At 35.8% G+C, this 26,461-nt stretch overlaps 2 protein-coding genes across 2 annotated transcripts in view; one reads left to right on the top strand and one right to left on the bottom strand.

The window, feature by feature from the left end:
* APP1 (aminopeptidase P1) overlaps positions 1–26,461 on the bottom strand; it is a 200,027-nt gene that overhangs the window by 77,442 nt on the left and 96,124 nt on the right. The window contains exons 7-9 of the mRNA XM_089818888.1: positions 26,247–26,333; positions 20,990–21,057; positions 10,705–10,771 (exon numbers count right to left, since the gene is read on the bottom strand). Of these exons, the coding sequence (XP_089675014.1) occupies positions 10,705–10,771; positions 20,990–21,057; positions 26,247–26,333 (222 nt within the window). The remainder of the gene's footprint in view (positions 1–10,704; positions 10,772–20,989; positions 21,058–26,246; positions 26,334–26,461) is intronic.
* Positions 13,432–15,549, top strand: LOC149565384 (uncharacterized). Its single transcript, XM_089818887.1, has 4 exons — positions 13,432–13,598; positions 13,747–14,147; positions 14,285–14,690; positions 14,825–15,549. Exons 1-4 carry the CDS (start codon positions 13,454–13,456, stop codon positions 14,938–14,940), a joined length of 1,068 nt encoding a protein of 355 aa, XP_089675013.1. The 5' UTR covers positions 13,432–13,453; the 3' UTR covers positions 14,941–15,549.

The raw sequence follows: 26,461 nt of genomic DNA, 5'->3' as shown, positions 1-26,461 counted from the left end.
AAGTATAAAGATTTTTGGTGTCTGAAGAAGTTATACCCTATTGGGGTTACTACAGTTCCCAAGCCCTAACAAATTTAAAGTATGAGAAACCAATTGAATAGGCTATGAGCCCACCATATTGAACTAATTAGGAAAGGGATTTTATAATCTGCCCTTCTCGAAATTGCTTGATCTTATGAAATATCAAGATGGATATTACAAAGTTTGCTCGTTGTCCCCTATCGTATCCTCTACTAGCAAGTCCTTCCATTTGACCAAGTATTCCTTAATGACTATCTTCTAAAGATTATACTCTCTATAGTCTGTAGCCTTTGGATCAAGCTCAACTTTCCCTCACCCAATGGTGGAAACACTAATGATGGAACTGCATAATGTCTGAGTTAATTCTTAAGCCTAGACACAAGGAACACATTATACACTTTGTCACATGTTGGTAACTCAAACTCATCAGCAAACTTTCAAAGGACCATAGAACTTGGGTTTAAGCTTCTGTGCTCCACTCTTCTTGAGAATAGATTGTCTATATGGTTGAAGCCTCAAAATACCATATCCCCAACCTCAAAATCACACTCAACTTGATTTTTATCAGCATGATACTTTTGCTGATTGTGTGCCTACTACAAGTTCTCCTTCACATAATTCAGAATGTCCTCACTCTCTTGCAACAATTCCCTTGCCTTAGGCAACCTGCTATCAGCAAACAACAAATCCGTGAAGTTGGACATCTCATACCTATGAAAGGTAGGTACTATTATAGAAATAGTCACCAAGGTGCACTCCATCCAAGCTCTTTGTTTTCCTCAAATATAATCTTTAAATACCCCTCAATCCATTTCTTTACTATTTCAGTTTTTCCATTCTTCTGTGGGTAGTAACTTGCACTAGGAGTGAGTTAACTCCCGCTCAATTTGAATAGCTCTTGCCAAAAGAGGCTTAGGAACTTGTTGTCCTTATCACTCATTATGTTCATGGGCATCGCATGTAATCTAAAAATCTTGCTAAAGAATAAATCAGCTAATTGTATTGCAGTACATGTCACTCAAATAGAAAAGAAATGTACAAGTTTGGTCAACTTGTCCATCACAAGAAATATACAATTTCTACAGTATACCTTAAGTAGCCCAATGATGAAATCCATAAAGATGCATTCCCACTTCTGATTAGGAATCGGCAAACATTGAAGCGGACCAGTTGGATAAGTGTGTGAAGAGCACACAACTATACTGAGAGGGTGGGTGAATCAATATAATAACAACTTTTGCAATTTAAAACTTTTATCGACACAATAACTTCAAATATTGAAATTAACAGATATGCACATGAACACAATGACACAAAGATTTACATAGAAACCCAATGCTGGAGAAACCATGGCAAATAAATGTTTTTTTATATTAACTTGTTCTTTTACAATGCTTTGTAGGATCCAACCTGCTAGAGGCTCTAACCCCAATGCTTATGAACACCGACTCACTCGAAGCTCAAACTCCCACACTTTCAAACACCAACCTACTAGAAGCACCAAACCCCACTATTGTCTTTGTGAGCACCAACCCACTGTACACAAACTGGTTTTCCACCTTAGCAATGTTGCTTGCTCAACTGATGACGGATACTTTTATTGCACACCATTCTCTTCTTAGCTTCATATGAATTTAATAATTATTCTCTCTTCCTGAAGTGAGCCAATAACTCTCAACTTTAATTTTCACTCTTCTTTTACAAGAAAAATATATTTATATATCAGATAAAAATCTGATTATATAATTTATTTTGTTTATGGGAAAAGATGACTGAGATTCTGCTACAGAATAATATAGTTATGAAAATGACTGTAAACTTCTGTAAACAGTGATAATAATGTTGGTGAAGGATGATATTTGAAATCTTGGACTGGGTATTTTGGATCTCAGGCGCTGAATATGTCTGAGATAACTGAAATCAGATAATTTCTTTCTGGTAAACACTTGAAATCAGAGTACTATTGCAGGTAAATTGGCTATAATCTGAGTCCTTTTGCTGGTAAAGATGCTGATAGTACCTGAAATCAGAATTTAACTTGTCTATAAATGTCTGTATTAGACCCTAAATTGGTAGTAAATGATTTATGAAATCTTGGAGAAGAAATGGTGTAGACTGGATTCTATCAACACCAAGCAAGCAGCCCTGAAATAAAATAATCAACAAAAAATCCAAAATCTCTGCCCTGCTGATTCGAGCTGATCAGATATGCTTGCAGATGCGATCAACCTGAAAGATGTTTTCTTTGAGATGTAGAAGTTGCATTACTTGGGTTTGTTTCTCCCATGCAATGCAATGAATTTTAAATTGCTACAAGCAACCATTAAATGACATTTTGAAAATTGATCTTCCAATTTCAATGAATATGTGACATTGCATTAAATTCTATCCAATTTTGCTCTTTCTCAAATTCAGAGCCTCCTATATTGGATCAAACTTCTCCCAGTCCTTGCTTGCAAAGCATCATTAAATCTAAGGCCTCGTTTTGTTAAGTTTGAAGCATGTTGAAGCTATCTCTGATGTTTGGTGACTGGGTTCTATTGTAGCCCCCATTTGGATCGAACTTGAGCTTAAACATGCATAGTTAGGGCCACATGCTTTATTTTAAGGCCCAAGTGCTCAAAGGATCCATACGTTGGACATAGGGGTTGTGAATTCAAAGTAGGGCCCATGATTTGCATTTGGAAGTAAATTTTAGCCTTTCCAAGGCCATTCAAACATGGCAAAAAGGGGACCTTGTGATTGGTTAAACCTTCCTACCTTCCCCAATTTGGATTACCTTACTTGTTGAATGAATCTTAATTTCTTCCCTTGCCACATGGGGAGATGGAATCCACTCCTTGATGGGGCAACCTTGCCACACAAGGAGGAATCCACTTCTTGATATGTCAATTGCTCGATGAGAAGGACAAATCCATTCTTAGAAGTGGCAACCTTGCCACTTGAGAAGTTGTTAACCACTTCTTGAAGTGACAACATTACTTAAGAAGGGGGGAATAACATTTTAATTTTGACATTAATTTTTTATTTCCGCTTTAAAGCAATTTTACTTAGACAAAAAGAATTTAAAGTTGAAAGGTCATGTTTTAGCTCAACCTTTATAATCCTATACTTAGCCAATTTTCGCCATTTTCAAATTTTTGGACATCTTAATCTTCGGGAGGGCTGCAAAGTTCTGAAATTTGTTCTACCACCTAAACCTGCCAGCAAAAAAGAGGGAGTTCCCATTTACAATAGGGCAATGGTGTGAAAATCTCACAACAAGACCGCCTCCGATTTCAACACATCACAAGTATTGCCATGACAATCAAAGAAGCCCTTGTCTCAAACAAATGCTTCAGCATTTTTCTGTACAAAATAATACTGTTTCTCACCATTTTAAAAACTAATGCTCTACATGTTGCCCAGCCTTCTATGTTGCTTGAGTATACTAGCAATTTATTAAGACTATCTAAAGTTACTAGTTTCAAACATTTCTCTGAACCAATCAGCTCATCTTAGAATTGCTTTGAAATAATGTTTTAAACAAGGTTGCATGGGTACTCGTACCCACACCCCTAGTACTCGTACCCACGTACCCAATTACCGGGTACACGTATCCCACGTACCGGGTACTCGGTGGAGAGCATCATAGCTAAGGACCTTGATTAAGATTCTGATTTTTATTTTTAATTTTTAATTTTTGTATTAGCTTGTTGTTTATCAAACTTAATTCAATACCAAATCAGTTTGAAACTTTGATACTCATTAACAATAAACTTTACCACTGTTCAAGTCATAAGTTTATCATTTGCAATATGTCATTGTCATATGATTTAGGATCTTCTTGTTCGTGTTTAAAGTCTGCCTTCTTTGTTATGCATCTAAGCATTTATCATGTATTATTATTTCAAACATATAGCAAATCTGAAACTGAAAACAATACATTACATTTGCAAACTTTATCGCTGTTCTTGTTTTGAAAACCATTGTCATTACTCATAATTTCAGATTTTTTATAAATATAAAAGTATAATTTTTAAATAAGTTTGACATACCCAAGTACCTCCGTCCCCTATTATGAAAAATACTTTAAACATTAAACATTCAGCAATAGCATATATATATATATATATATAATAATTTGACTTATGGCTCATATTTTCAAATTTCTTGTTTTGAATGCTCAATGTCATGACTCATGACATATATTTTGATTTTTATATTTTCTATAAAATATTAATTATATAGAAAAAATTAGGCATACACACGTACCCCCGTCCCCTATTTTGAAAAATATGCGTACCTGTACCCGTACCCACGTACCTGTGCAACCTTGGTTTTAAACTATGAAACCACATGGTCACAAAAAAAAAAGTCTTACGTGTGGCCAGAATGGTACATGCTTCCCTGTTGTCCACTACTTTTGTTATCAGTTGCACAACATCCAAAGACTTGACAGTCTTAATTGTCTTCATGCTAAGACGTGCAATCCAATTGCAGTTGAATTTACTTATATTAAGCTCTTACATTCAAGGATGTGTTTTAAGGCAGCATCCCAATCAAGTTTATCAAAGGAACAGCCTCAGTTTGTCCTCATGCTAACACATGCAACCATTAGCAGTTAAAATTTCCTAACTTATTGTTAATTCCGTAACTTCATAATCTTACTGTTCTGATAAAATAGATCATACAGATCTGATTATAGAAAATGATGACTTTGAAAAAATATAAATATGTTATACTGTCCCTAGATAACCGGCGTCCACCTTAGGTTAATCATTGTTTGTCTAAACATTAACTAGGATTACTTAATTAAGTGTTAACTTGTCCAAACCTTAATAGGCGCGATTTATGGGAAATAGTCCTGGCCGATCTAGGAAAGGACATGTCCCTTTTAGGGTCATGTTCCTTAGTTGCCGTATTTATAGAGAAATGTTTTATGGATAAAGGGCATACAAATACTTAAAGTCTGCTTCTTTAGCAACCATTTCCTCAGCAATTTATATCAGAATATAATATATATTACTTGCAAAACAGGTATCAACCAAGAAAGATTTCTCACTCATTAAGGGACAGAACAAGACTATCACCATTAAAGAAAGATATTAGATAAGAACTAGTTGCAGAATATTACTGAACATTTCATCAGAATTTTGCAGAAACTTTACGTGGTATCAAAGCCAAGTTATCAAACCTAGGGCTCTGCAAAATTCAGTCATCAGACTTCATATATATCTAGCAACTATCTCATATCTTCAATGGCATACACAATCAGACCCAAGGACAGGTTTGATGAGAAAGAACACTTTGATGCCTGGAAATTCAGAATCATAATGATTCTTGAAGAGAATGATGTAAAACAATTTGTTGATGGAGCATCCAAACAACCTCCAGTTGAACCACACAAATCTATCTGGAGCAAAAGAAATAGAAAAGCTATTCAAATTATTTTAGATGGAGTAAAAAATGATATCATACTTATGCTTACAAAACATCAAACTGCCTTTGATATGATGAATGCATTACGAAATGCATATGTGGTAAACAATGCAACCAGGGTTCTCGCATTGAAAAGGCAACTTAATCATATTCAGATAAAGAAAGGAGAATCGATAAATTCTTACTTCCTAAGAGTTGTTGGCATTAGAGATGAACTATCAAGTATATCAAACACTATTAGTGACAGAATTAACACTTATGGCTATAAATGGATTACCAAATTCATGGGAGACATTTGCACAAGGAATAAGTGCCAGAGATAATCTTCCAGACTTTAACAGACTCAAGAACAATTGTCTTCAAGAGGAATCCAGAAAACTAAAGAAAAGAGGGAAACCGAAAACAGAAGATGAAGAACTTCATGTTCTTAATACAAACTCCTATAATAGTAAGAAGAAGCATTTCAAGAAGAAAAAGGGAAATCAAAAGAATGCAAAACCCAAGAATGACTTATCCAAAATAAAATGCTTCAGATGTGAAAAATTTGGACACTAAATCTAATTGTCCTGAGAATTCTAAACAACAAGCTAACTATACAAATGTTACTAGAGAAGAAGATACTTATGATCCTGAGAACCGTGTTTTGTATTCCTCACTATCAAATGAAATTTCAAATAAAGCATGGGTAATTGATAGTGGATCTTCTAGACACATAACGAGATACAAAGGACTACACTCCTTTTAAAAAAAGGTTAATGGCGATGTTACCATTGGTGATAATTCAACACACTCCGTTGAAGGAATTGGAAATTGTACTTTGAAACTAAAATCAGGAAATACTCTTCTTCTTAAAGGTGTACTCTATGTACCAGGAATTAAAAGGAACCTAATCTCGAGTATAGCACTTGAAGATGATGGGCACAATGTTGCATTTGTAGATGGCAAAGTATTAACTTGGGCAAAGAACTCCTCCATCAAGAAATCAAAGTTAATTCGTCAGAGAAAAGGATATTTGTATGAATTGAATATAGAATCTAGTCGATCTATTCAAGCCCTAGTTCATGAAGCTGCAAATATAAATGAAATATGGCACAGAAGATTAGGGCATTTAAATTTCAAAACCTTATCAACAATGGAGAAGATGGTTACTAGGTTACCTAAACTAAATAAAGATCACCCAAGTATTTGCAAGGGGTGTGCTCTAGGTAAAAACACCAGAAGTCCCTTTCATGATAGTACAAGGAAAACACATAATGTACTAGAATTAATTCATTCAGATTTATGTGGACCTATGCTTGTTCCTTCTCTTGGAGGATTCTGGTATTATATCTTGTTCATAGATGACTTTTCTAGGAAAACATGGATTTATTTTTTTAAATGCAAGGAATCAGAAGAAATCCTACAAAAATTTAAAGAATTCAAAGCATTAGCTAAAAACCTTTTAGGGCATAAAATTAAAACCCTTAAAACTGATAATGGAGGAGAATATACCTAAAACTTGTTTAAAAAGTTTTGTAAAGAATCAAGGATTAAGAGGGAGTACACTGTTCCTTATAATTCAGAACAAAATAGGATAGCAAAAAGAAAGAATAAGACAATTATAGAAGCTGCTAGAGCTATGATTTTTTATCAAGATCTACAATATTATCTTTGGGTAGAAGCCTCTAGTACTGCTGTATACATTCAAAACAGAAGCCCTAACTCCTATCTTAAAGATAAAACTTCTGAAGAAGTATTTACTAAAGTAAAACCCAATATAAGTCATCTTAGAATTTTTGGGTGCCCTGTATATATCCATGTTCCAAAAGAAAAGAGAACCAAGTTAGAACCCTCTGGGAGGAAAGGTATTTTTGTAGGGTACAGTGAAACATCTAAAGCATATAAGATTTTCATACCTAGACAGAAAAGTATTGAACTTAGTAGGGATGTAATCTTTGAAGAAGATCTTGCATTCAAAAGAGCCATAAGTTCTGATGAACCTTCTCCTTCATCTAGGTCTAAAAGAAATAGTGAATCTGGGTCCTAGAGGGATAACTTAGAAGAAATTGAAGATGAAATTCAAAATATGAACCTTGAAGAAAATGCAAAAAAAAGACAACTTTGGGCCATTAAAACAGTTAAAGCAGTTCAAGATTTTGCTGCACCTTCCGAGATTAGAGAAAGCAAAAGGCCTAAAAGATTCTCTAGTTATACAACAAACATGAGTGATTTATCCAAAACAGAACCTACCAATCCTTCTGATACTATTAAACATATAGCCTGGAAAGAAGCTATGACAGAAGAATACCAATCTATTATGAAAAATGATGTTTGGGAAATTGTTCCAAGACCTAAAGGAAAATACGTTGTTTCTTCCAAGTGAATATTTAAAATAAAGCATTCTGCTGATGGTAGTATTGAGAAGTACAAAGCCAAATTTGTAGCCAGAGGATTTTCTCAAAAAGAAGGGATTGATTATGAAGAAACCTTTGCTCCTGTTGCCAGATATACCTCCGTAAGAGCATTCCTAGCAATTGTCGCATCAAAGGGATGGAAGGTACATCAGATGGATGTAAAAACAACATTCCTAAATGAAAAGATTTCAGAAGAAGTATATTTGGAGCAACCTGAAGGATTTGAAACTCATGATCCTAACGCTTTTGTTTGCAAGCTCAAGAAAGCTCTCTATGGGCTTAAACAGGCTCCCAGGGCCTAGTATGAAAGAATTGATAGGTATCTCATCGGCTTAGGATTCTCCTAGAATGAAGCCGATCCCAATTTATATTATAAAAGAGATAAAAATGATATGGTAATTCTGATACTGTATGTTGATGATTTACTAATAACAGGTGATGATCATCTCATAGATCAGTGCAAGAAGGATCTAACTAGAGAATTCGAGATGAAAGATTTGGGACTCCTTCATTACTTCCTTGGACTAGAAGTGCAGTAGAATTCTGACAGTATCATACTTAATCAAAGGAAGTATACCTCAGACATTTTGAAGAAATTTGGAATGTGGAATTGCAAACCTATGTATTCTCCAATGGAGACCAACCTGCATAAACTTAAGGAAGCAGCAACAGAATCACCTTTCATAAATTCTACTCTCTACAGACAGATGATTGGGCCCCTTATGTATTTGTTAAATACAAGACCAGATATTTGCTATGTTGTTAATGCCTTAAGCCAGTTTATCTATGAGCCAAAGGAGATTCACCTAGTTGCAGTTAAGCATATTATGAGATACTTACAAGGCACTCTAAATTTTGGACTCCAATACGAGAAAGTTCCCTTAGACTTACATGGATTCACTAACTCAGATTGGGGTGGAAGTGTTAAAGATAGGAAAAGTACTTCAATATGTTGTTTCAGTTTAGGATCAGCGATGATATCTTGGATATGCAGAAAGCAGTCTTCAGTAGCTCAGAGCCCCATAGAAGCCGAATACATTGCAGCAGCAATGGCCTCTCGAGAAGCAATCTAGCTAAGGAAGTTAATTGTGGGATTATTTGGGCAAGCCTTTAATCCTATGATTATTCATTGTGATAATCAAAGTTCCATCAAGCTTTCAATGAATCCAATTTTTCATGACAGATCCAAGCATATAGAAATTCCTTACCATTATATAAGAGATATGGTAGACAGGAATTCTGTAAAATTAGAATACATTTGCACTACAGATCAAACAGTAGACATTCTCACCAAACCTCTATCTAGAGTAAAGGTAAACCACTTCAGGAGAAGACTTGGTAAGGTTGAAATGTAATTCATTTGTATTCTTCAATTTATCAATAAAATAATTAATAAAATAATTTTATTGTCAGGCTATTGACTGTTATGGGCTCCACCATTTATCTTCATTATTTAAGAGGTGACAATCTCTGAGATAATGAACACTTGTATAAAAGACATTATAAGAGGTGATGATCTCTTAGATAATGTGCTAAACAGTAGAGTTCTACTGTAAGATCTAGATGAGTTTAAGATCGTATTGTGATCTAGACATTGTTATGTCTATGAGTCACAATTTGGATAAAGGAAGAATCTTATTCTTCTGGGTTTATCCTATGTTCTGGTAGATCTTAGCTCAAAATCTTGTTGTGATATAGAAGAGCCAATATCTATGAATCACAACTTGGGTAAATAAAGAATTTGATTATTCTTTGGATTTTATCCTGTATATTGCTTTCCTGCAATATCATTATCACTAGTGTAAGTGATAATTCACATCACAGGTATAGTGATATGACATAAGTATCATATGTTCTATAATACCTCATGCTTGAGGATTCAGATAGATATAGAGTATCATTCTATGCTTAACATATTATTTGATGATGCTAGATATGTTATCTCTTAGTTCGATTATCAAGTTAAGAGGGAGTGTTAATTTCGTAACTTCATAATCTTACTGTTCTGATAAAATAGATCGTACAGATCTGATTATAGAAAATGATGACTTTGAAGAAATATAAATATGTTATCCTGTCTCTAGATAACTGGCATGCACCTTAGGTTAATAATTGTTTGTCTAAACACTAACTAGGATTAGTTAATTAAGTGTTAACTTGTCCAAACCTTAACAGGCGCCGATTTATGGGAAATAGTCTTGGCCGATCTAGGAAAGGACATGTCCCTTTTAGGGTCATGTTCCTTAGTCGCCGTATTTATAGAGGAATGTTTTGTGGATAAAGGGCATACAAATACTTCAAGTCTGCTTCTTTAGCAACCATTTCCTCGGCAATTTATATCAGAATATAATATATATTACTTGCAAAACAGGTATCAACCAAGAAAGATTTCTTACTCATTAAGGGACAGAACAAGACTATCACCATTAAAGAAAGATATTAGATAAGAACTAGTTGCAGAATATTACTGAACATTTCATCAGAGATTTTGCAGAAACTTTACACTTATGGCATCATTTTCATTTAGGAATGTGCTTCAATGCAACATCCCTATCAATTTTATCATAACCCCATAAGACAAGCCCATACATCTTTTTCATGAAGGTGGAATGCATCGTTCTATTAAAATTGGGGAATATACATTGAGAAATTTAAATAAAACCTTGAATGACGACCTACATAATAATAATAAATTAACTTGAAAAGACAGGCAAAATGCAACAGGCAACACTGATATCAATCTTCTTGGTCCTCTGATAGCAAAAAAAATCCACTAAAGTAAATCAGCAGTCTCCTAAGAGTTGATTTAACTACAAAGGAGAATGCCATGAACTATTCTAAAAATAACCACAAATAACTCAGAATTGACCTTTTGTGCCGACCGGAATGCCTCCAATTTGTCACTCACTGATACCTCAGTCAGTTTTGCTGTCTCACTGCATGCCATTCAACAATTCAAAACATAAGCATCCAAGATTAGACAATTTGGCAATCCAACCACATAATACATCCCATATAAATTACAGAAAATATGCACCTTAAAAATATTTGCAGTACATGGATTACTAATCAAAACAACAGAGAATAAAATGGAGAAAATTATAAGAGTGACTATCATACTTATTTTCTAGCACTATGATCATTGCATAGACACAAGGTTCCAGCACGAATCTTTAACAAATCATACACATTTGCATTTTAAATGTATTTTCTAAGTTGCCGGTTTGGGTTCAAAGAACCAGTTCACCGGTATGGGGCTTGGGTTTGTTTGGGATTGTTTGTACAAAAATATGTAATAATTATATATCTGCATGTATGCAGCCTAGAAGCATGAATTAAGATTAGAATGTCACATAAAAACAATAAAAACACCATAAAATTGTAATCATAGTGTCAAATCAATATCAAAATATTAAAATAATAATATTGAGTTCAAACACCACTGTTTTAACTTTCAACAACTAATAGCTTATCCAAATCATCATCTTCTTCTTCTTCATCATCAAAGGCATTAGTTGATTCAAAAACATTGCCAATGCCAATGGGATCAGCTGCACCACTAACATTCTTGCTTTCCAACTCCTCAAATGATTATTACTTGTTGACTGTAGAGAGAGCTTGTTTGTTTGTAATTAACATCCTACTTGAAATGTTAAAAAGTAACTTGTAACTCCCTTTACCAATTGAAGATATTGTTTTATGTTTAAAATATAATTTTATCACCATATAGTGCTTGCAATTAATCAAACGGGTCATTATCAGCATTTGGATATAAAAATTTCTCTAGTCAAGAAATCTTTAGGGTTAGTTTAAATCATAGTTCCAAAAATCGCCATGAAATCGCCGAAATCGCGATAAGATTCATGGCTCCCGATTTTTTTGGAATCGGAAATCGCTGGTGGCGATTTTTTCGCGTGAATCGCCTGAATCGCCAAAATCGGCGATTCATGGCAAAAATCGCCAAAATCGCCATCGTGAATCTCCAGAAATCGGCCGCAGCAGCAAGGATAGAAAGTTCAATTTTTAAAAAAAAACACATGTTTTATTTGCTTTCTAAGTTGACTTTCCTCTTTGTTATAACCCTAAAGAGCCTTCTATTTGCTTAGTATGAGTAGAAGAGAGGAAGAGTGAGAGAGAAGAAGAGAAAAGAGAATCCATAGGTTTCCAACCGGCAAGAAGGAAGAGCACCAAAGAGATCAGAAGTCCATTTGGGGAGGCCATAAATTGCATTGGGAGCATTAAGGAGTCAATATCAACACTCAACTCATTTGCAAGAGGTTAGTGTTGGTTTTTTTTTTGCATGTTAGTGTAGTATGCACTTTTTGTTAAATTTTTTTAGTGTTCATTTGCAAATCTTGAATGTTTTTTATTTTTAGTTTTACTAAATTGCAAACTAGGGTTTGTTGTTTTGTAGTTTTTGTTTATTAGTTGCAAACTTTGATTTTTTACATGAATTTTTTTATTGCAGCAGCCCTTTGCTTTCATTTTCCAATTTCCACAATGGGTAAAAAAGATGAATGCTGGAAATATAATGAAGAGTTTCCTGGGAGAACCAAATATCAAACAAAATGTATATTTTGCAAAGAAAAAATAAATTCGGGAGGTATCTATAGATTGAAATACCACATTGCTGGCATACCTGGCCATGATGTCACAGTTTGCACTCAACAAACCGCTGAGGCAAAACGCTCTTGTTTAGTGGCATTAGAAAAAATTGAACAAGACAAGTTGACTAAGAAAATGCAACTTGAAGGGTTAAGAGGTATTGGCTCCCATGCTCCCACATCCGCAACCGCATCTACATCTGCAAGTGCATCTGCATCAGCTTCCGCATCCGTAGGTTGTGTTGGGGAGGGTTCTTCTAGGCCTCCTTTTCATCCTAGTGCTAGTGCTCATGTGAGTGTTAGTGGTAGTCGGTCTCATACTGAGACAGAGTCCAACACCAACCTATTGCAGCCTAGAGTGCGGAAAAGCAGAATGGATAGTTACTTTGTGCCCCGCACTACTCCTGGCTCCCAACCCACGCTTGAGGGCATGGGTTTGAACAAGGAGATTCATGATGCTGCCAAAAAAGAGATTTGCAAATTCTGGTACTTTTGCAACATTCCATTTATTGCAGCCAGGTAATTGATTCTTTTTTCTTTGTTATCTTCAAAGTTAAAGTTAAAAGTAAAAGTAAAACTTTAATTATATCTACTTGTTTTATGATTTTAGTTTTTGACATCTAAATTTCTAATCAATATCATTATCTATTTGTGACAGGACTCCTTATTGGCAGAACATGATAGATGCAGTTGCCATTTGTGGTCCGGGGTTTAAAGCCCCAACTGAGGCTGAGTTGAGTGGATACCTCCTGGAGGAAATGGTTGAGGATATGAGGCATGAGCTTGAGGACAACCGAAAGGAGTGGATCGAAAAGGGTTGCACCATCATGACTGATGGTTGGACAGATAGGAGGGGAAGAACACTTCTCAATTTTCTTGTATCCTGTGGAGGTGATTGATCATTCTACTTTCCTACGTACATAATTTTGAATCGTGATTGACTATTTCAAATTTTGATTTGTTGATTGCTAATAGTAATTATAATTCGTTGTTTTGTTACTTGTAGGATATACCATGTTCCTCAAATCCATTGATGCTTCTGCTCATGTAAAAAACGCCACATACTTATGTGAGGTTATTGAGGAAGTTATAGCAGAGGTGGGGGAACAACATGTGGTGCAAGTGGTGACGGATAATGCAGCAAGTTATGTTGCTGCAGGTAAACTTTTAACTTTTTAAGTTTTGAAAATAAATTTATTTGAATTTTGAACTTTTTCTAATTCTAACTTAGAATTTCTAAGTTTCCTAAGTTCTAAGTTCTAACATGTTTGAAATTTGAATTTCTAATTATCTTAAAATTGTTGTAGGCAAACTTTTGATGGAGAGGCACCCCACCATATTTTGGTCCCCTTGTGCAGCACACTGCCTTGACCTCATGTTGGAGGAAATTGGCAAACTTGACTGGGTCAAGTCATGTGTGGAAAGGGCAAAAAACATATGTAAGTTTATTTATAATCATTCATTTGTCCTTAGCACAATGAGGAAGTACACAGGAGACAAAGAGTTAGCTCGTCCAGGGATCACGAGGTTTGCCTCGAATTTCATCACCTTGCAGTCCTTCTTGACATCAAGGGATGATTTGAGGAGCATGTTTGTTGGGCGGGAGTGGATTTCATCTTCCTATGCTACGACCACTGCAGGGATAGATGTGGTGGATTGCATATTTGATGATGATGGTTTTTGGAAACCTGCTAGAGAAATACTTAAGGTAATTTTATTGCAATTTAACATTTAATATTTTACAGTTTACTATGCTAATTGTTTAATGATTTAGTTTTACCTTATATTATTGAATTATTCTATGTTTAAGTTTTGACTCAAATTTTTGTTTTACTTTATATGTAGGCCACTGAGCCTCTTGTATCTCTCCTACGAACTGCTGATGAGGAGAAGCCCTCTATGGGCTACATATATGAGGGCATGGATAGGGCCAAGGAGGCCATTAGAGCTCAGTATGCAGGAGTGCAGGAGAAGTATGCCCCTATTTGGGACATCATTGATAGGAGATGGCAGAATCAGCTCCACAGACCCATCCATGCAGCAGCTTACTTTTTGAATTTGGCATTTCGTTTCCCTCCTGACTTCAAGGCGGATGAGGAGGTTCTCACCGGATTATATACAGTGATCCAGAGGTTGAGTACTGATGAGGATAGCAGTGCTGCAATTATTGAGCTTGATAAGTTCAATAATAAAGAAGGGCCACTTTTCTCTAGCAGGGTAGCCATAGATGCTCGGGAAACAATACAGCCAGGTAAAAATTAAATAATATATTCAATGTTCATGAATCTAGATTCTAAACTTAAAGTTGATTATGTAATTTTAGAGTTAACTTGTAATTTGTAATTTGTAAATGAGACTAATTATTTTTATTTTCCCTTATTTCAGATAGATGGTGGCAAATGTTTGGGGCCACAACCCCAAAACTTCAAAAAATTGCCATTCGTATTCTGAGTCAGCCAAGCAGCGCTTCTGGATGTGAGCGCAGTTGGTCCATGTTCTAGCACATCCACTCAAAGAGGAGAAACAGGTTGACAGTGCAGAGGTTGAATGATCTTGTCTTCGTTCATTACAACCTCCGTCTTAGGATCAGACAGATTTTGGGCACTGACTCCTCTCCGATCATTCTGGAGGAGATTGATCCAGAATCAGAGTGGCTCACAGAGGTTGTAGATCCAGTCTTCACTGAGGAAGACCGTGCGTGGATTGACCAGGTGGATATAGAGGTTGAGGCAGCTAGAGCACGTTCTTCAGGCATTGGTAGACGCACACGTGCACGCACAGACACAGGCCCTAGCGACATTCGTGAGCCCATCTTATATGCGGGAGATATGGCTCGACAGTCCTCTAGGACCTACATTAGACGCCTTGCTACTAGGCAGACTGGATACTCAGAGGCTGAGGCTGAGGCTGTAGCCAAGCTTGAGGATGATGTTGAGGATGATGATGACTATGAGCCTGAGGCTTGAGCTGGAGCCTTGTTTTTATATTTTGTTTACAGATATTGATACTGAATCATTGATAGACATATGTTTCAAAGTTTCAAACTTTCATGGATCTTCATCTTAGATTCTTACATAAATTTATGATTTGATGTCTTATGGATCATCTTACATACATTCTATGATTTAAATCATTATGATCATTTGATTTCTATTTACTTCAGCTAGCCTACAATTTACATTTTAGAATCTTAGATAACATAGTTACGTATGTGATGGATTTTATGTTTCATGTTTATGTATGTTAAGTTTTAACTTCTATTTGATGATGTTATAGTGTGCTTAAGTTATATTCAATAAAGGGTGCATGAAATAAGTTTTAAATTGTTAAAATCTTTAAATTTAAAGGGTTTTTTCAAATTTGCCGATTCATCGCCGATTCATTGCCGATTCATTGCCGATTCACGATTCGATTCGGCCTTGCCGATTCCGATCCGATTCCGATTCACGTTTCTTTGGTTTAAATTGATGTAATACTTATCTGTCCTTAAGCAAATTTAGTTTTGTAATGTTAAAGAAAGATCTTAAGGATCCTTGGTGCCTCGATGTTCTTGCTTGCACATTTCTTATTCCTCTCATTGGAGTAGTTCAATAAAACTAAGTGTGAAATTGATTGTCTAATCCATGGATAGAATCAAGAACTTTAATGATCTAAAACTTATTATTCTCTTGAGCCTTTAATCCTCACTAGCTTCAAGCTTCATACAGGAATGGTAGAGCCAACAAGTTCACAGCCAAGGCAATGTTAGTCAAAAAGTAGCTTGCAACTCCCTTCACCAATTGAAATTATTGTTTAATGTTTAAAATATAATTTTACCACTATAGGGTGCTTGCAATTAATCAGAGGGGGGTCATTATCAGCATTTGGATATAAAAATTTCACTAGAAGAAATCTTTAGGGTTAGTTTAAATTGATGTTATACTTATCTGTACTTGAGCAAATTTTGTTTAGTAATGTTAAAGAAAGATCTCAAGGATCCTTGGTGCCTTGATGTTCTTGCTTACACATTGCTTATTCCTTTCATTGGAGTAGTTCATTAAAACTAAGTGTGAAACTGATTGTCTAATGCATGGATAGAATCAAGAACTTTATTTATCTAAAACTTATTATCCTCTTAAGTCTTTAATCCTTACTAGCTTCAAGCTTCATACGAAAATGACAGAACTGAAGAATTTGCAGCGAGGACAATGCTAATCAAAAAGCTATCCAAGGGCTTTTATCCAGAGTCCTCAATAATATCCGCATGGGGAAAGATCACAAGCACAAACATGGAACACCTTCACTTGAAAAAGTTAAATCACTTGAAAAAGTTAAAGAGGATAATGAATGAACACGGAGATTACTTGCCTGCACAGCTGGTAGTGAATATTGTGAATAATGGACTTTACTAGGCAACTGGATTTCCCACAGCCATCCAATGCAGCAAGCTCGTGGTCAAATGTTCAGAAAAATATGATCCTAACACAAGGACAATTATAGGACCAGTGTGTGTTTTGGAGCAAAAAGGGCTACACCATCATGACTGATGGTTAGACCGACAAGTTTTCTTGTTTCTTGCGGAGTCAAGCTCAAGGAAAGGTGTTTTCATTCCTAAGGAAGAGGCAATAAGAGAGGTTCTTGGAATCCCCTAAATCACTTTGGAATGCAGATCAGCTCTAAGGAAGAGACCCAATGGCTATTTGAAGCAAGGCAAGGCCAGATGCCTGCAAGGATATTATAAATAAGAAATGGGTCAGTGAACCAAAGAAGCATCAAATGATGAGTTGGAGATAGAAAACTTGATACTGAAAGAAATCATAACAAATATGTGAATCCAACGAAGCATGAGGATACAACACTTGTCGCAAATGTTCATACTCCTTAGGGTTCTTGGTGTGCTCACAACATAGTAAAGAATTGGGCAGGAGATATTAGAGGGCAAGCAAAGACTTTTCTCATGAGAATGGTTCAAGCACATGGAAAGACTGCGATAATGATCGAAATGGCACAAGGATTAGAAGAAATATAAAAGGAATTTAAGCCCAACAAACAAGTCATTCCTTGTCTCAAGGCTTTAAGGGTTATTCCCAAATCGGTCCTGATACAGGGGGGAGTCGTCGATAAGGGAACCACCTATGACATTGGCTATTGATCTCTCATTGGTTACCAAGAGGACTACATATAAGCATGCTCAAGCACAATGCAATGATATTAAGGATCTTGTCTTGCAAATACGTTCGAAGGTCCTTAATGCAATCAAGGAGTTGCTTGATATTGATTTTAAGGTTGCTAGTGAGTTAGATTTCAAAAAGTTCATGGAAAGGTTGAATCAGTTTATTTGATAGGCATGGATTTTCTTGAGGAAAGTCACTTGAATGACTTACTCTCACTCATGCCCCTTATGATCTACAATGGCATTTTTCAAATTGAGATAACACACCAGGCATGTACATGGAGGAGTTGGAGGTTATAGAGATGCAACATGGCAACCTTCACATTATTGACATGGAGGAACTTAGTAATTTTTTCTTAAGTTATTTGATTTTGTGAGAAGGGAGAAGAGAAAGGAAATCTACATCTTGGACGATGACTTGTATGATGAGATAAGATAAGATAATGATATTAAAGTCCAACAAGAGATCAACAAAAGGGTCCAAGGGACTGAGAGATTACAACAGGAAAGAAATACAACCCAACAGAAGCACCAAACGGTGTCTGAAAAGGAGCAAACAAGAAAGCAAAGAAAGAGAACAACAATAGACGAGAGAAGGACTAGATATCCTCTCTATAAAAAGAAATCCAACACTGAAGGATAAGGCCCAGGACGATCAGGGGTCCGGGCACATCTTTGAGTAACAATACAGATAGGGTGTTGTTGTTTTGGTGAATCCACAACAAGGTCTAACAAATCTGGTATGCCCGGAGACAGGTGTGATGATTAGGCAACTTCTTTCCTTCTTCTTGATCCTCAAGCCTTTGATTTTTTTCACTGGCGTATTTAGTGGTGCTTCATTTCTATTGGCTACTTTTGGTTGCCTAATTAGGGTTTGTACTAGGCCCTTGATTTTAAATCAATCTTGGTTGTTCATTGTAATTGGGACTCCTATATAAACCCCCACCTCCTTTCATTTGTAGAGGAGGTTGTTTGAGAATTGTTGCCAAATTTGGCATTCCATTGTTGTATCTCGCATGGTGAATATTTGCAATCAAGTTTTCATTTTTGCAAGGTTATCTACATCCCTCATTTAGAATAGATTTACATTCTAAGTGGTTAGATCAGATTTAACTTCAAGTCGTTACAATAGATTTTGCTTTAAGTAATTTCATTTATGTGGATGAAAGGAATTGTGGATGTTCACTTGTTAGACGCAAACAAATCTAAGACACTGGCCTCTTACAGATAATAAGAATTACCTTGTGTTGTGAGTCAATAATCAAAACAAAACTTCAATTGATATTGAGTCTTTATTTTGCATTCATTTGATGGGACTAAAGGTGAAATATTTCTTTAAAAACCATTAATATTTACCAGAGAAGCTTGCACTAGGTGGGTGGGGTTGCTGGCAAGATTACACCTAGTAGGGTACGTGTCCATCAATATTCCCTTGCATTCATTGCTAGAGGTAAACATGGTAGTGGAAGATAAGTTTATGTTAGATTCCAAGAGTTGAAAATCAAAGCATATTTTCAATGCACATTATAAAGCCAAATCATTAGATTCAAGTTGACAAGTGTTGAATGAACTAGCATAAGTCCCCTTGATGATCCAGATAATCACATCATTTCCAATAACCTAGTGTTCACAATTGAAGGAACCTTGAAGTCACCTTGTGATCTTACTTTGCAAGCTTAGCATAAGAAGTGACTTTATATCGAGAGAATTGAATATTTGTTCTTTTCATTTTGAAACAGTAAGCGTTTGATTTTGCATGTTGTAGTGGACTATAACTCACATCAACAAGGTTGAGGTAAGAAACCTCATTGTGTCTAAATTGAACATGTATCAAAATGCAAGGGGTTAAAGTATTATTTTCAAACATGGCAAAGCTTTGAAAACTTACACAGTTGAAAGTTTAATGGTATGCTTTTTTAGTTACCATGTATGTAGAGGTTGGAAGTTATTATATTGCTGAAAAACGAAAACTTCTGTCATACAACATAACAAATTAATTGCACATATTCTACAACACAAACAAGTGATCATGTCATACTCTAAAAGAGGTTCCATAAAATTTTAGATGAATTTAAAATACTGTGGTACAATAGTAAAATAATAGAATGGTCATTGTACGATGTTGGCGAAAAATTATAAACAGGTATTATCTAGATGGAGGAATGGAATAGCCATACAAATCCTAGTCATACCACATACTTTTTGGGTTGTACAATATGAATTTATCTTAAATGGTGCTATATAATTGAGGCTGACAGGTAGGTTGTACCACGTACAACTGTAGTGAGGCTTCTTTGCTTATTGTGCAAATGAGTTCATTGCTCACCATATGATACAGTCACACCTTTTAATGTAGCTGCACTTTCTAATGTAATCGATCCTTTTGTGTAATTGGGCCTTGCAATCAAGACTTTCTAGCATAGTCCAATTGAGTGTTTTATGTCGTCAGACATTTTATCAATTTCTACTTCTATTAATAAATTAATGTTTCAATAACATTTCTTCTTTTTTCATTCTTATGTTTCTCTGTTTCCTTTTCCTATAAAAGTTTCCCATCAAATTGATTTAACTTGATGAAAAGTATTTGCAAGCTCCAATTTAAATAGTTTACTCATAGTACTATGGGGCATACCAATAGTTGAACTATAATCTTTTGCAAATTGTTCAATACATCCAACACACAAACTATCCAATTTTTCCATGTCATTCTTCCTTAGTCACTTAGTATAATCCTAGTCTGTCTTCGTTTATCTCAATAATAATACTTCATTCGTCACAGTAAATATAATTCAAAACTTGACCACAAACGCAAGACATAGCAGGTAGGAAAACAAAAGACCAATCCTCAATGAAGTGCACATGGACCTTGCGTGCCAGGTTTAGAAATCATCCATATAATTATCATAGAGGAAGACAAATGGAGAGAAACATTCATAGACCCACTGTATAGGATGTTGCGTCATAGATGCACTCTGTGATTTTTCGAGAACAATTTATCCTCAAGATCTATGCCCAGTACAACTTACAAATTATAGATTCAATCAAAACTCTCATTAAAACAATTTCAGTTTATAACAGATTAACCTTCCCCTTAATACCCTAATTTTCAATTGTTAGCGGCATATTCATACTCAGAGCTTTGATCTATATCAAAACAAACTTAAAAATATACACGGTAAAAGGTTAGAAAATTCAGAGTTCAAAAAAACAAATTCCTTGAAAAATGTTGTTCCTATATGGGATATACATAATTTATAAAACATTTGAGATTTGTTGCCTGATAAATTACAGAAATCGCTATAAAAAGACCAATAAAAAAAGCTAACTCTTTCATCACATGATAGTACAAACTAACCAAAAAACCCAGAAAGAAAATCTTCAGGAGGACAAAAACTTACGAGTACTTCCGTTTGTTTGTCTCTTTGACTTCAGAAAAATAGCCAGCAGCTCCATATATCTCTTGCATCTGAGGATTCATAGTTACTATATGCCCACAACTAATACTTCATGTAGGAAAAAAGAAATACCCTAGTCTATATGCATCTGTTAGAAACCAAACCTCACACAAACAAATAAATTCTGAATATAAATTCACAATTGATACAATGATTCATTGTATTCATCGTCATATACTAACTAAATAACATTTTTATCTTCATGACTTAATTCACCAGTGAGATAATATAATACCAATTAACAGTAACAAATGATGCGTTTTCTTACAATGGCACAGAAGTATAACACAAATCATAAGATAGAAAATTAACCTAATCTAAAATTCTTAAGTCATTGATAAGATAGTACTGTATCACTTCAACGCACCATGTAAACAGAAAAAAAAAAAGTGAACAGTCCTAAGTAAAGCATTGTCTCCAAAGGGATCAATAAACAAAAAGGCTAGATAATATAAGAAGCATTTTTCAAATTATCCATCAACATGTTCTAGAGGAAATATTTAATGCATTAAGCAATACTCACTTTTTATTTTAGAAAATATTGGGAAAAAAAATGTCTTCACCAAAACCCAGAAGCAAACAAACGTGCCATTCCAAATGATAATCCAAAGTCTGGGACACAGTAAAAGCTCAGAAAAAAACTTGACAAATTTTCTGAACATTAAATATATGCATTAATTTGTTAAGTAACAAAAAATCTTTTAAAAACTTCAATAATAAAATACTAACACGGCGGAATAGGAGCAATGACACTGGTTAGGGTTTCGCAGACATGATAGACTATGTTACAGTGGTCAGGCCAATCGGAGATGGACGTTCAGTTTCTGAACAGGGTTTTTTCATCAGAGAAATGGTAGTTTCAATGACAGACGAGGGATGGCAAAGAGAATGATTCTCAGAATGATTCTTGCAGATGAAAGGTGCCAGCAAAGCAAAGGAGCAGATAATTGGGACCATGAGAGTTTTTCTAACACCCAACCATACAGAAACCGATGGGATTACGCCAGTATGCAGATGCACAAACCAATCATTTTTTAAAATCTGGAGAAGTTATGGCATCCAAATGAAAACTACCACAACTCAACGACGACAAGAGGTAAGTCAAAAAGTTGAGCTTTCAACGGAAGCTAAGATTCTTATTGAAAATGTAGACTAGAATGATTCTATGTATACTTTAATGCAACACGTAGGTATATGTCTGTATAAACAACACATACAAGTACACTTAAATAATATGAGTATTATCTATAATAGTGTAATAGTGTGAGAGAAGATCATATACCAAAACAAATTAAATTATATCATATAGTCTAGCAGCCTTCTCATGTTCCATTTAATATTTTGGCCCTTCAAATTTCGTTGGGTGTCTATCCTAATCCCCCTCAATTCCTGTAATTTCCAATATGTAGCAATTGGATTGGAATATCTCATAATCCTCCATCTACTAGTAAAACAACCCATTAAGGGAGTTGGTTTCATCTTTTGAGCAACTTCCAAATCTTAAGATGTCCTCGTCATCCAGTTTCATCCCTTCATCCTAGCCACACTCCCCTATCTCTGAATCAAATTTGGATGCCAACTCTTCGCTTACTATTTGGTTTCTAAGATCAATTAAGCATTTATTCCCTTCACTCTTCATGGATAATGTATTCTTTTTCAAGTTATGGTTGGCCTTTGTTGTGATGAGCCAACCTCTTTTGAGGAGGGCGTTGTACCCCTTGTCTAGAGTGATGACCACAAAGTCAAGAAAAAACTATTGTGTTCCCATGATCAATTTCTGCAACATGAGTGTCCCAAGCGGCTTTTTACCATGATGGTTTGCTCCTAACAAATAAGATGTCAGTAGCCAAAGTGTCGTTTGCCCAATACCTTCCATGTCTCTCCCAGGAGTACATTTATTCTAGATCCTCCATCCACGATGGTATTGGTGAGTGGGCATCCCACGATCTCCACTTCCACTACAGCAAGGGTCCTTCTTAACCTCACTATAAGCAGCATAGGTTCGACGGGCACGGTATCCTCTTGGGCTTTCCCTCTCATGCTTTGTCCTTCGTGTTCTTGCTCTTCCCTTGGTTGTCATTGGTGTCTTCTTTGTTGGAGATTGCCACTTTCAATTGTGGCAATGTCTTGAGTAGGTCTGTCACTCGTACCAAGTACAATGGTCTGCAACATTTGTTTTATGATATTAGCCTCAAATGTTGACCAAGATGGGTTACTTGTGGCCTCATGGGTTTGCCTGTGTTATTTTTCTATTTTGCCATTTGTGTTCCCCTTCTATCCTCCTTCAACCTTTCCTTCTACATGTGTGGATTTGGGCATGTGGCTTTCTTGCTTTAGGACTTAGTGATTGCCAAAACTTCCTCCGCCAAATTTGTTACTAGTATCAAGTTCACGACCTTTCCCTTGGGACAGCCAGTATCTTCATGGTTCTTCAACCCACACCATCTATACAACCTACTTCCACTACCTCAATTCCTTTTGACATTCTCGTGTGAAGGGGCCCCATTCACTACATTTCCTATAGTCATTGTGGTTTCGTGGCATATTGTTGTTGTTGTTAGCTCCATGCCTATATTTTTGGCAGCGTCCTAGGGAGGCATTCGAGTTTGTGGCTCTTAGCAGTGTGGTAGGTGGGGTGGTATGTTCGTTGTTAGGAGTACTTGGGTACTCCTTACTCTTAAATTGTATGAGCACTCCTATGAGTGTCCTAGACCTTGACAAATATTGTAGAAAAAATTATTGAGCTAATTGGCTCTAGTACACCCTTCATTCTTGCACTCAATACACCATATTTCCTTGTTTATTGTCTACTTTTCCACCCCCATTTCCTTCATCATCCTTAGCATATCCTTGTGGAGTTCTTGGATTGTTTATGAATTATCATCACCATCTGAATCTAAGTGTCATCATCACTACCATACATCGCCTTATTACACACCTCTCTATATGAGGATGGTGGTACTACCTTCATCTGCTTTCGGATGAATAGTGGCAACCCCTCTATGAACCATCTCAAATTAGACCACTTGTTGGTTGACTTTCCAATTTACCAATTAGTTCCTTCAATCTATGATGGAAAGCCCAGACTGTCTCATTCTTCCCTTGTTAAGTATTGTATATCTCGACTATCACTTCCTCGTCATCATGAAGTAGCCTAAATACTACTTCGAAGGCTTTTCTCAAATCCTTCCACATTGCTTTATCCTCCATTGGAAGGTTTGTATACAAATCGATTGCTCCGCCCCTCAAGGTGGCGAGGAATACTTTCACCCTATAGTCCTTGCATCTTTTCTACTTGCTTCCCAAATGGTCACGCTGGTTTTACAGTGGTATACAAGGTCTTCTGATCCATCGTCACTAGATTTGGGCAATTTTTGTTTGTCTGAGGGTTTTCCCATTTGCCACATACAATAGGTTTTGTGCATGTTATTCAACTTTGGTGGGATGGTTTCTCCTCTGAGTCCCTCTGTGTCTTTCTCACCTTCAACTACATGTAAGTTTCCTACCCCTCCACCTATGTCATTCACATTTTGGTTGCCTCATTTGTAGCTGTACCTATACTCTCCTCCCTAGAGTCTCTAGTTCTATTTTCCCTATCCTTGTGTCTGATATTGGAAGGCTCCCTATTCTCCGTAATGTTTTCTCAAAGAGATCCAGCACGTCACCTTCAAGTTCTTTTTCTTTGTCTTCTTCCTCTTACTGCACAAACAGTTTTGATGACAGAGGCTTGCTTTCCTCATTGTCTCCCTATTGCCTCAACAATATACTTTCAATGGGTAATTCTTGCGTATTATCCTCCCACTCCTAACGGGTAGAAGTTTTGATGTTCTAACTTTGGGTGGGAAGACTGAAGGAGTTTTCCGCCTCCTGTTGCAAGTCATTGGGGCTTATTTGAATCAGAAGATTAAAATTAGGGGTCATTACAAAGAACATAAGTACGACACTTAGCAAAACCAATGTGTCGACAATATTGGTAACCCATTATAGCAGCATCGCACTGAAATGTAAAATAATCCTTACTATTACTCTTGAAGGAATACGAAATAAGTCACACAAGGAGATGGCAGCAGTCAACAGTCTTAAGGCTTGACATTTCCTATGAAACAGTAGTGTGTTAAATATAAACATATACATATAAAATAGTGCGAAGTTAGAGAATGGAGTAAGATTGGACATAAATTGTGTGTGGAATCATTAAAGGATGAATATATATAATAAATGTGGAATAGCAAGGGTATCATGAGAGAATCTTACTTAAAATTGAACGGGAGAGCCAAATAACATAAGAAAGTAAGATTTATAAATACATACGATGGATATATATGAAAGATGATACAATAAATTATAAGACACATAGATCATATGAGGGTCATCATTTCTTATTACCTTTGATTTGATCAAGTTAGAAAGTAGCGCCTTTTATGTGCATTCAATATTACAAACTTGGTACTCATATCAGATTAATCATTGGAAGTATAGCAAGGGTACATATATTGGGTACCAAGACAGTTACATTACTTTTGTCAGGAGCGTAAGTGAATATAAAGTTGTCATTTGTAATCGGGTTTTACAAGATTAGCTAAAAAACTTAAAGGACCAGAGGAGGGACATTACAATATTCTATACTTTTTATACATTGTGTTGAACCAATTGCACGCAAATTGTCTATTTGCATTTTTGTGGTTCTGGAATTAATATACTAGGGGGGGCATATTGCACCTGTCAAGACACTACCTTCCACAATTTTATCTATGGTCATCATAGATCTATAGCATCCATATAACAGGAACTTTACAGACTTTCTTCACAGTATGTGAACAACGTTCCCAACCATGATCCATGCTTGAAGAAAATTAGAGACCCATATTCCATAATTCTATTAGTTTTTGGAACACATTTCCAAAATAAAAAGCATTCAAAATATCAGCCCAGCACTGAAGCTAGATATTGTCTCTACCATCCTCAATATGCCATCTCACTTCAGAGTCTTCTAAAAAACATATCTGTTAATCATATAGACTAATTACACTAGATGTCAACAAGTAACCATTTTCAACAACACACGTGAAACTATTTTCAAGATCACATCAGAAACCAGAATCGTATACATTCCATCATTTTCTCCCCAGGAAGACATCAAGAAGCAAGTTAAACAAGTAATATTTCCCCTCAAAAAACAGTAGAACATAACAAGAATTACCTGTTTGTCAAGCCAAGAAAGATAACTCACAACAGCAACACCATCACGTATATGAGCATTCCTTAAACCTTCAAGCTCCACAGGATTCTGTAAAACACACAAATGCAATAAGAAAAACAAGTATAGCCAATCCTTTCTGTAAACTCCCTAACCAATTCAGAGTATTTCCATATAATGACAAACCTTACAGTAAAGATTATTTATCCAACACACAA

The sequence above is a fragment of the Cupressus sempervirens genome, chromosome 3, assembly GCF_028749045.1.
Source record: "Cupressus sempervirens isolate cs-2001-9-10 chromosome 3, ASM2874904v1, whole genome shotgun sequence".
In the NCBI taxonomy this organism is placed as follows: domain Eukaryota; kingdom Viridiplantae; phylum Streptophyta; class Pinopsida; order Cupressales; family Cupressaceae; genus Cupressus; species Cupressus sempervirens.
The sequence above is the reverse complement of the archived record's forward strand: the minus strand, read 5'-3'. Positions and strand labels throughout refer to the sequence as shown.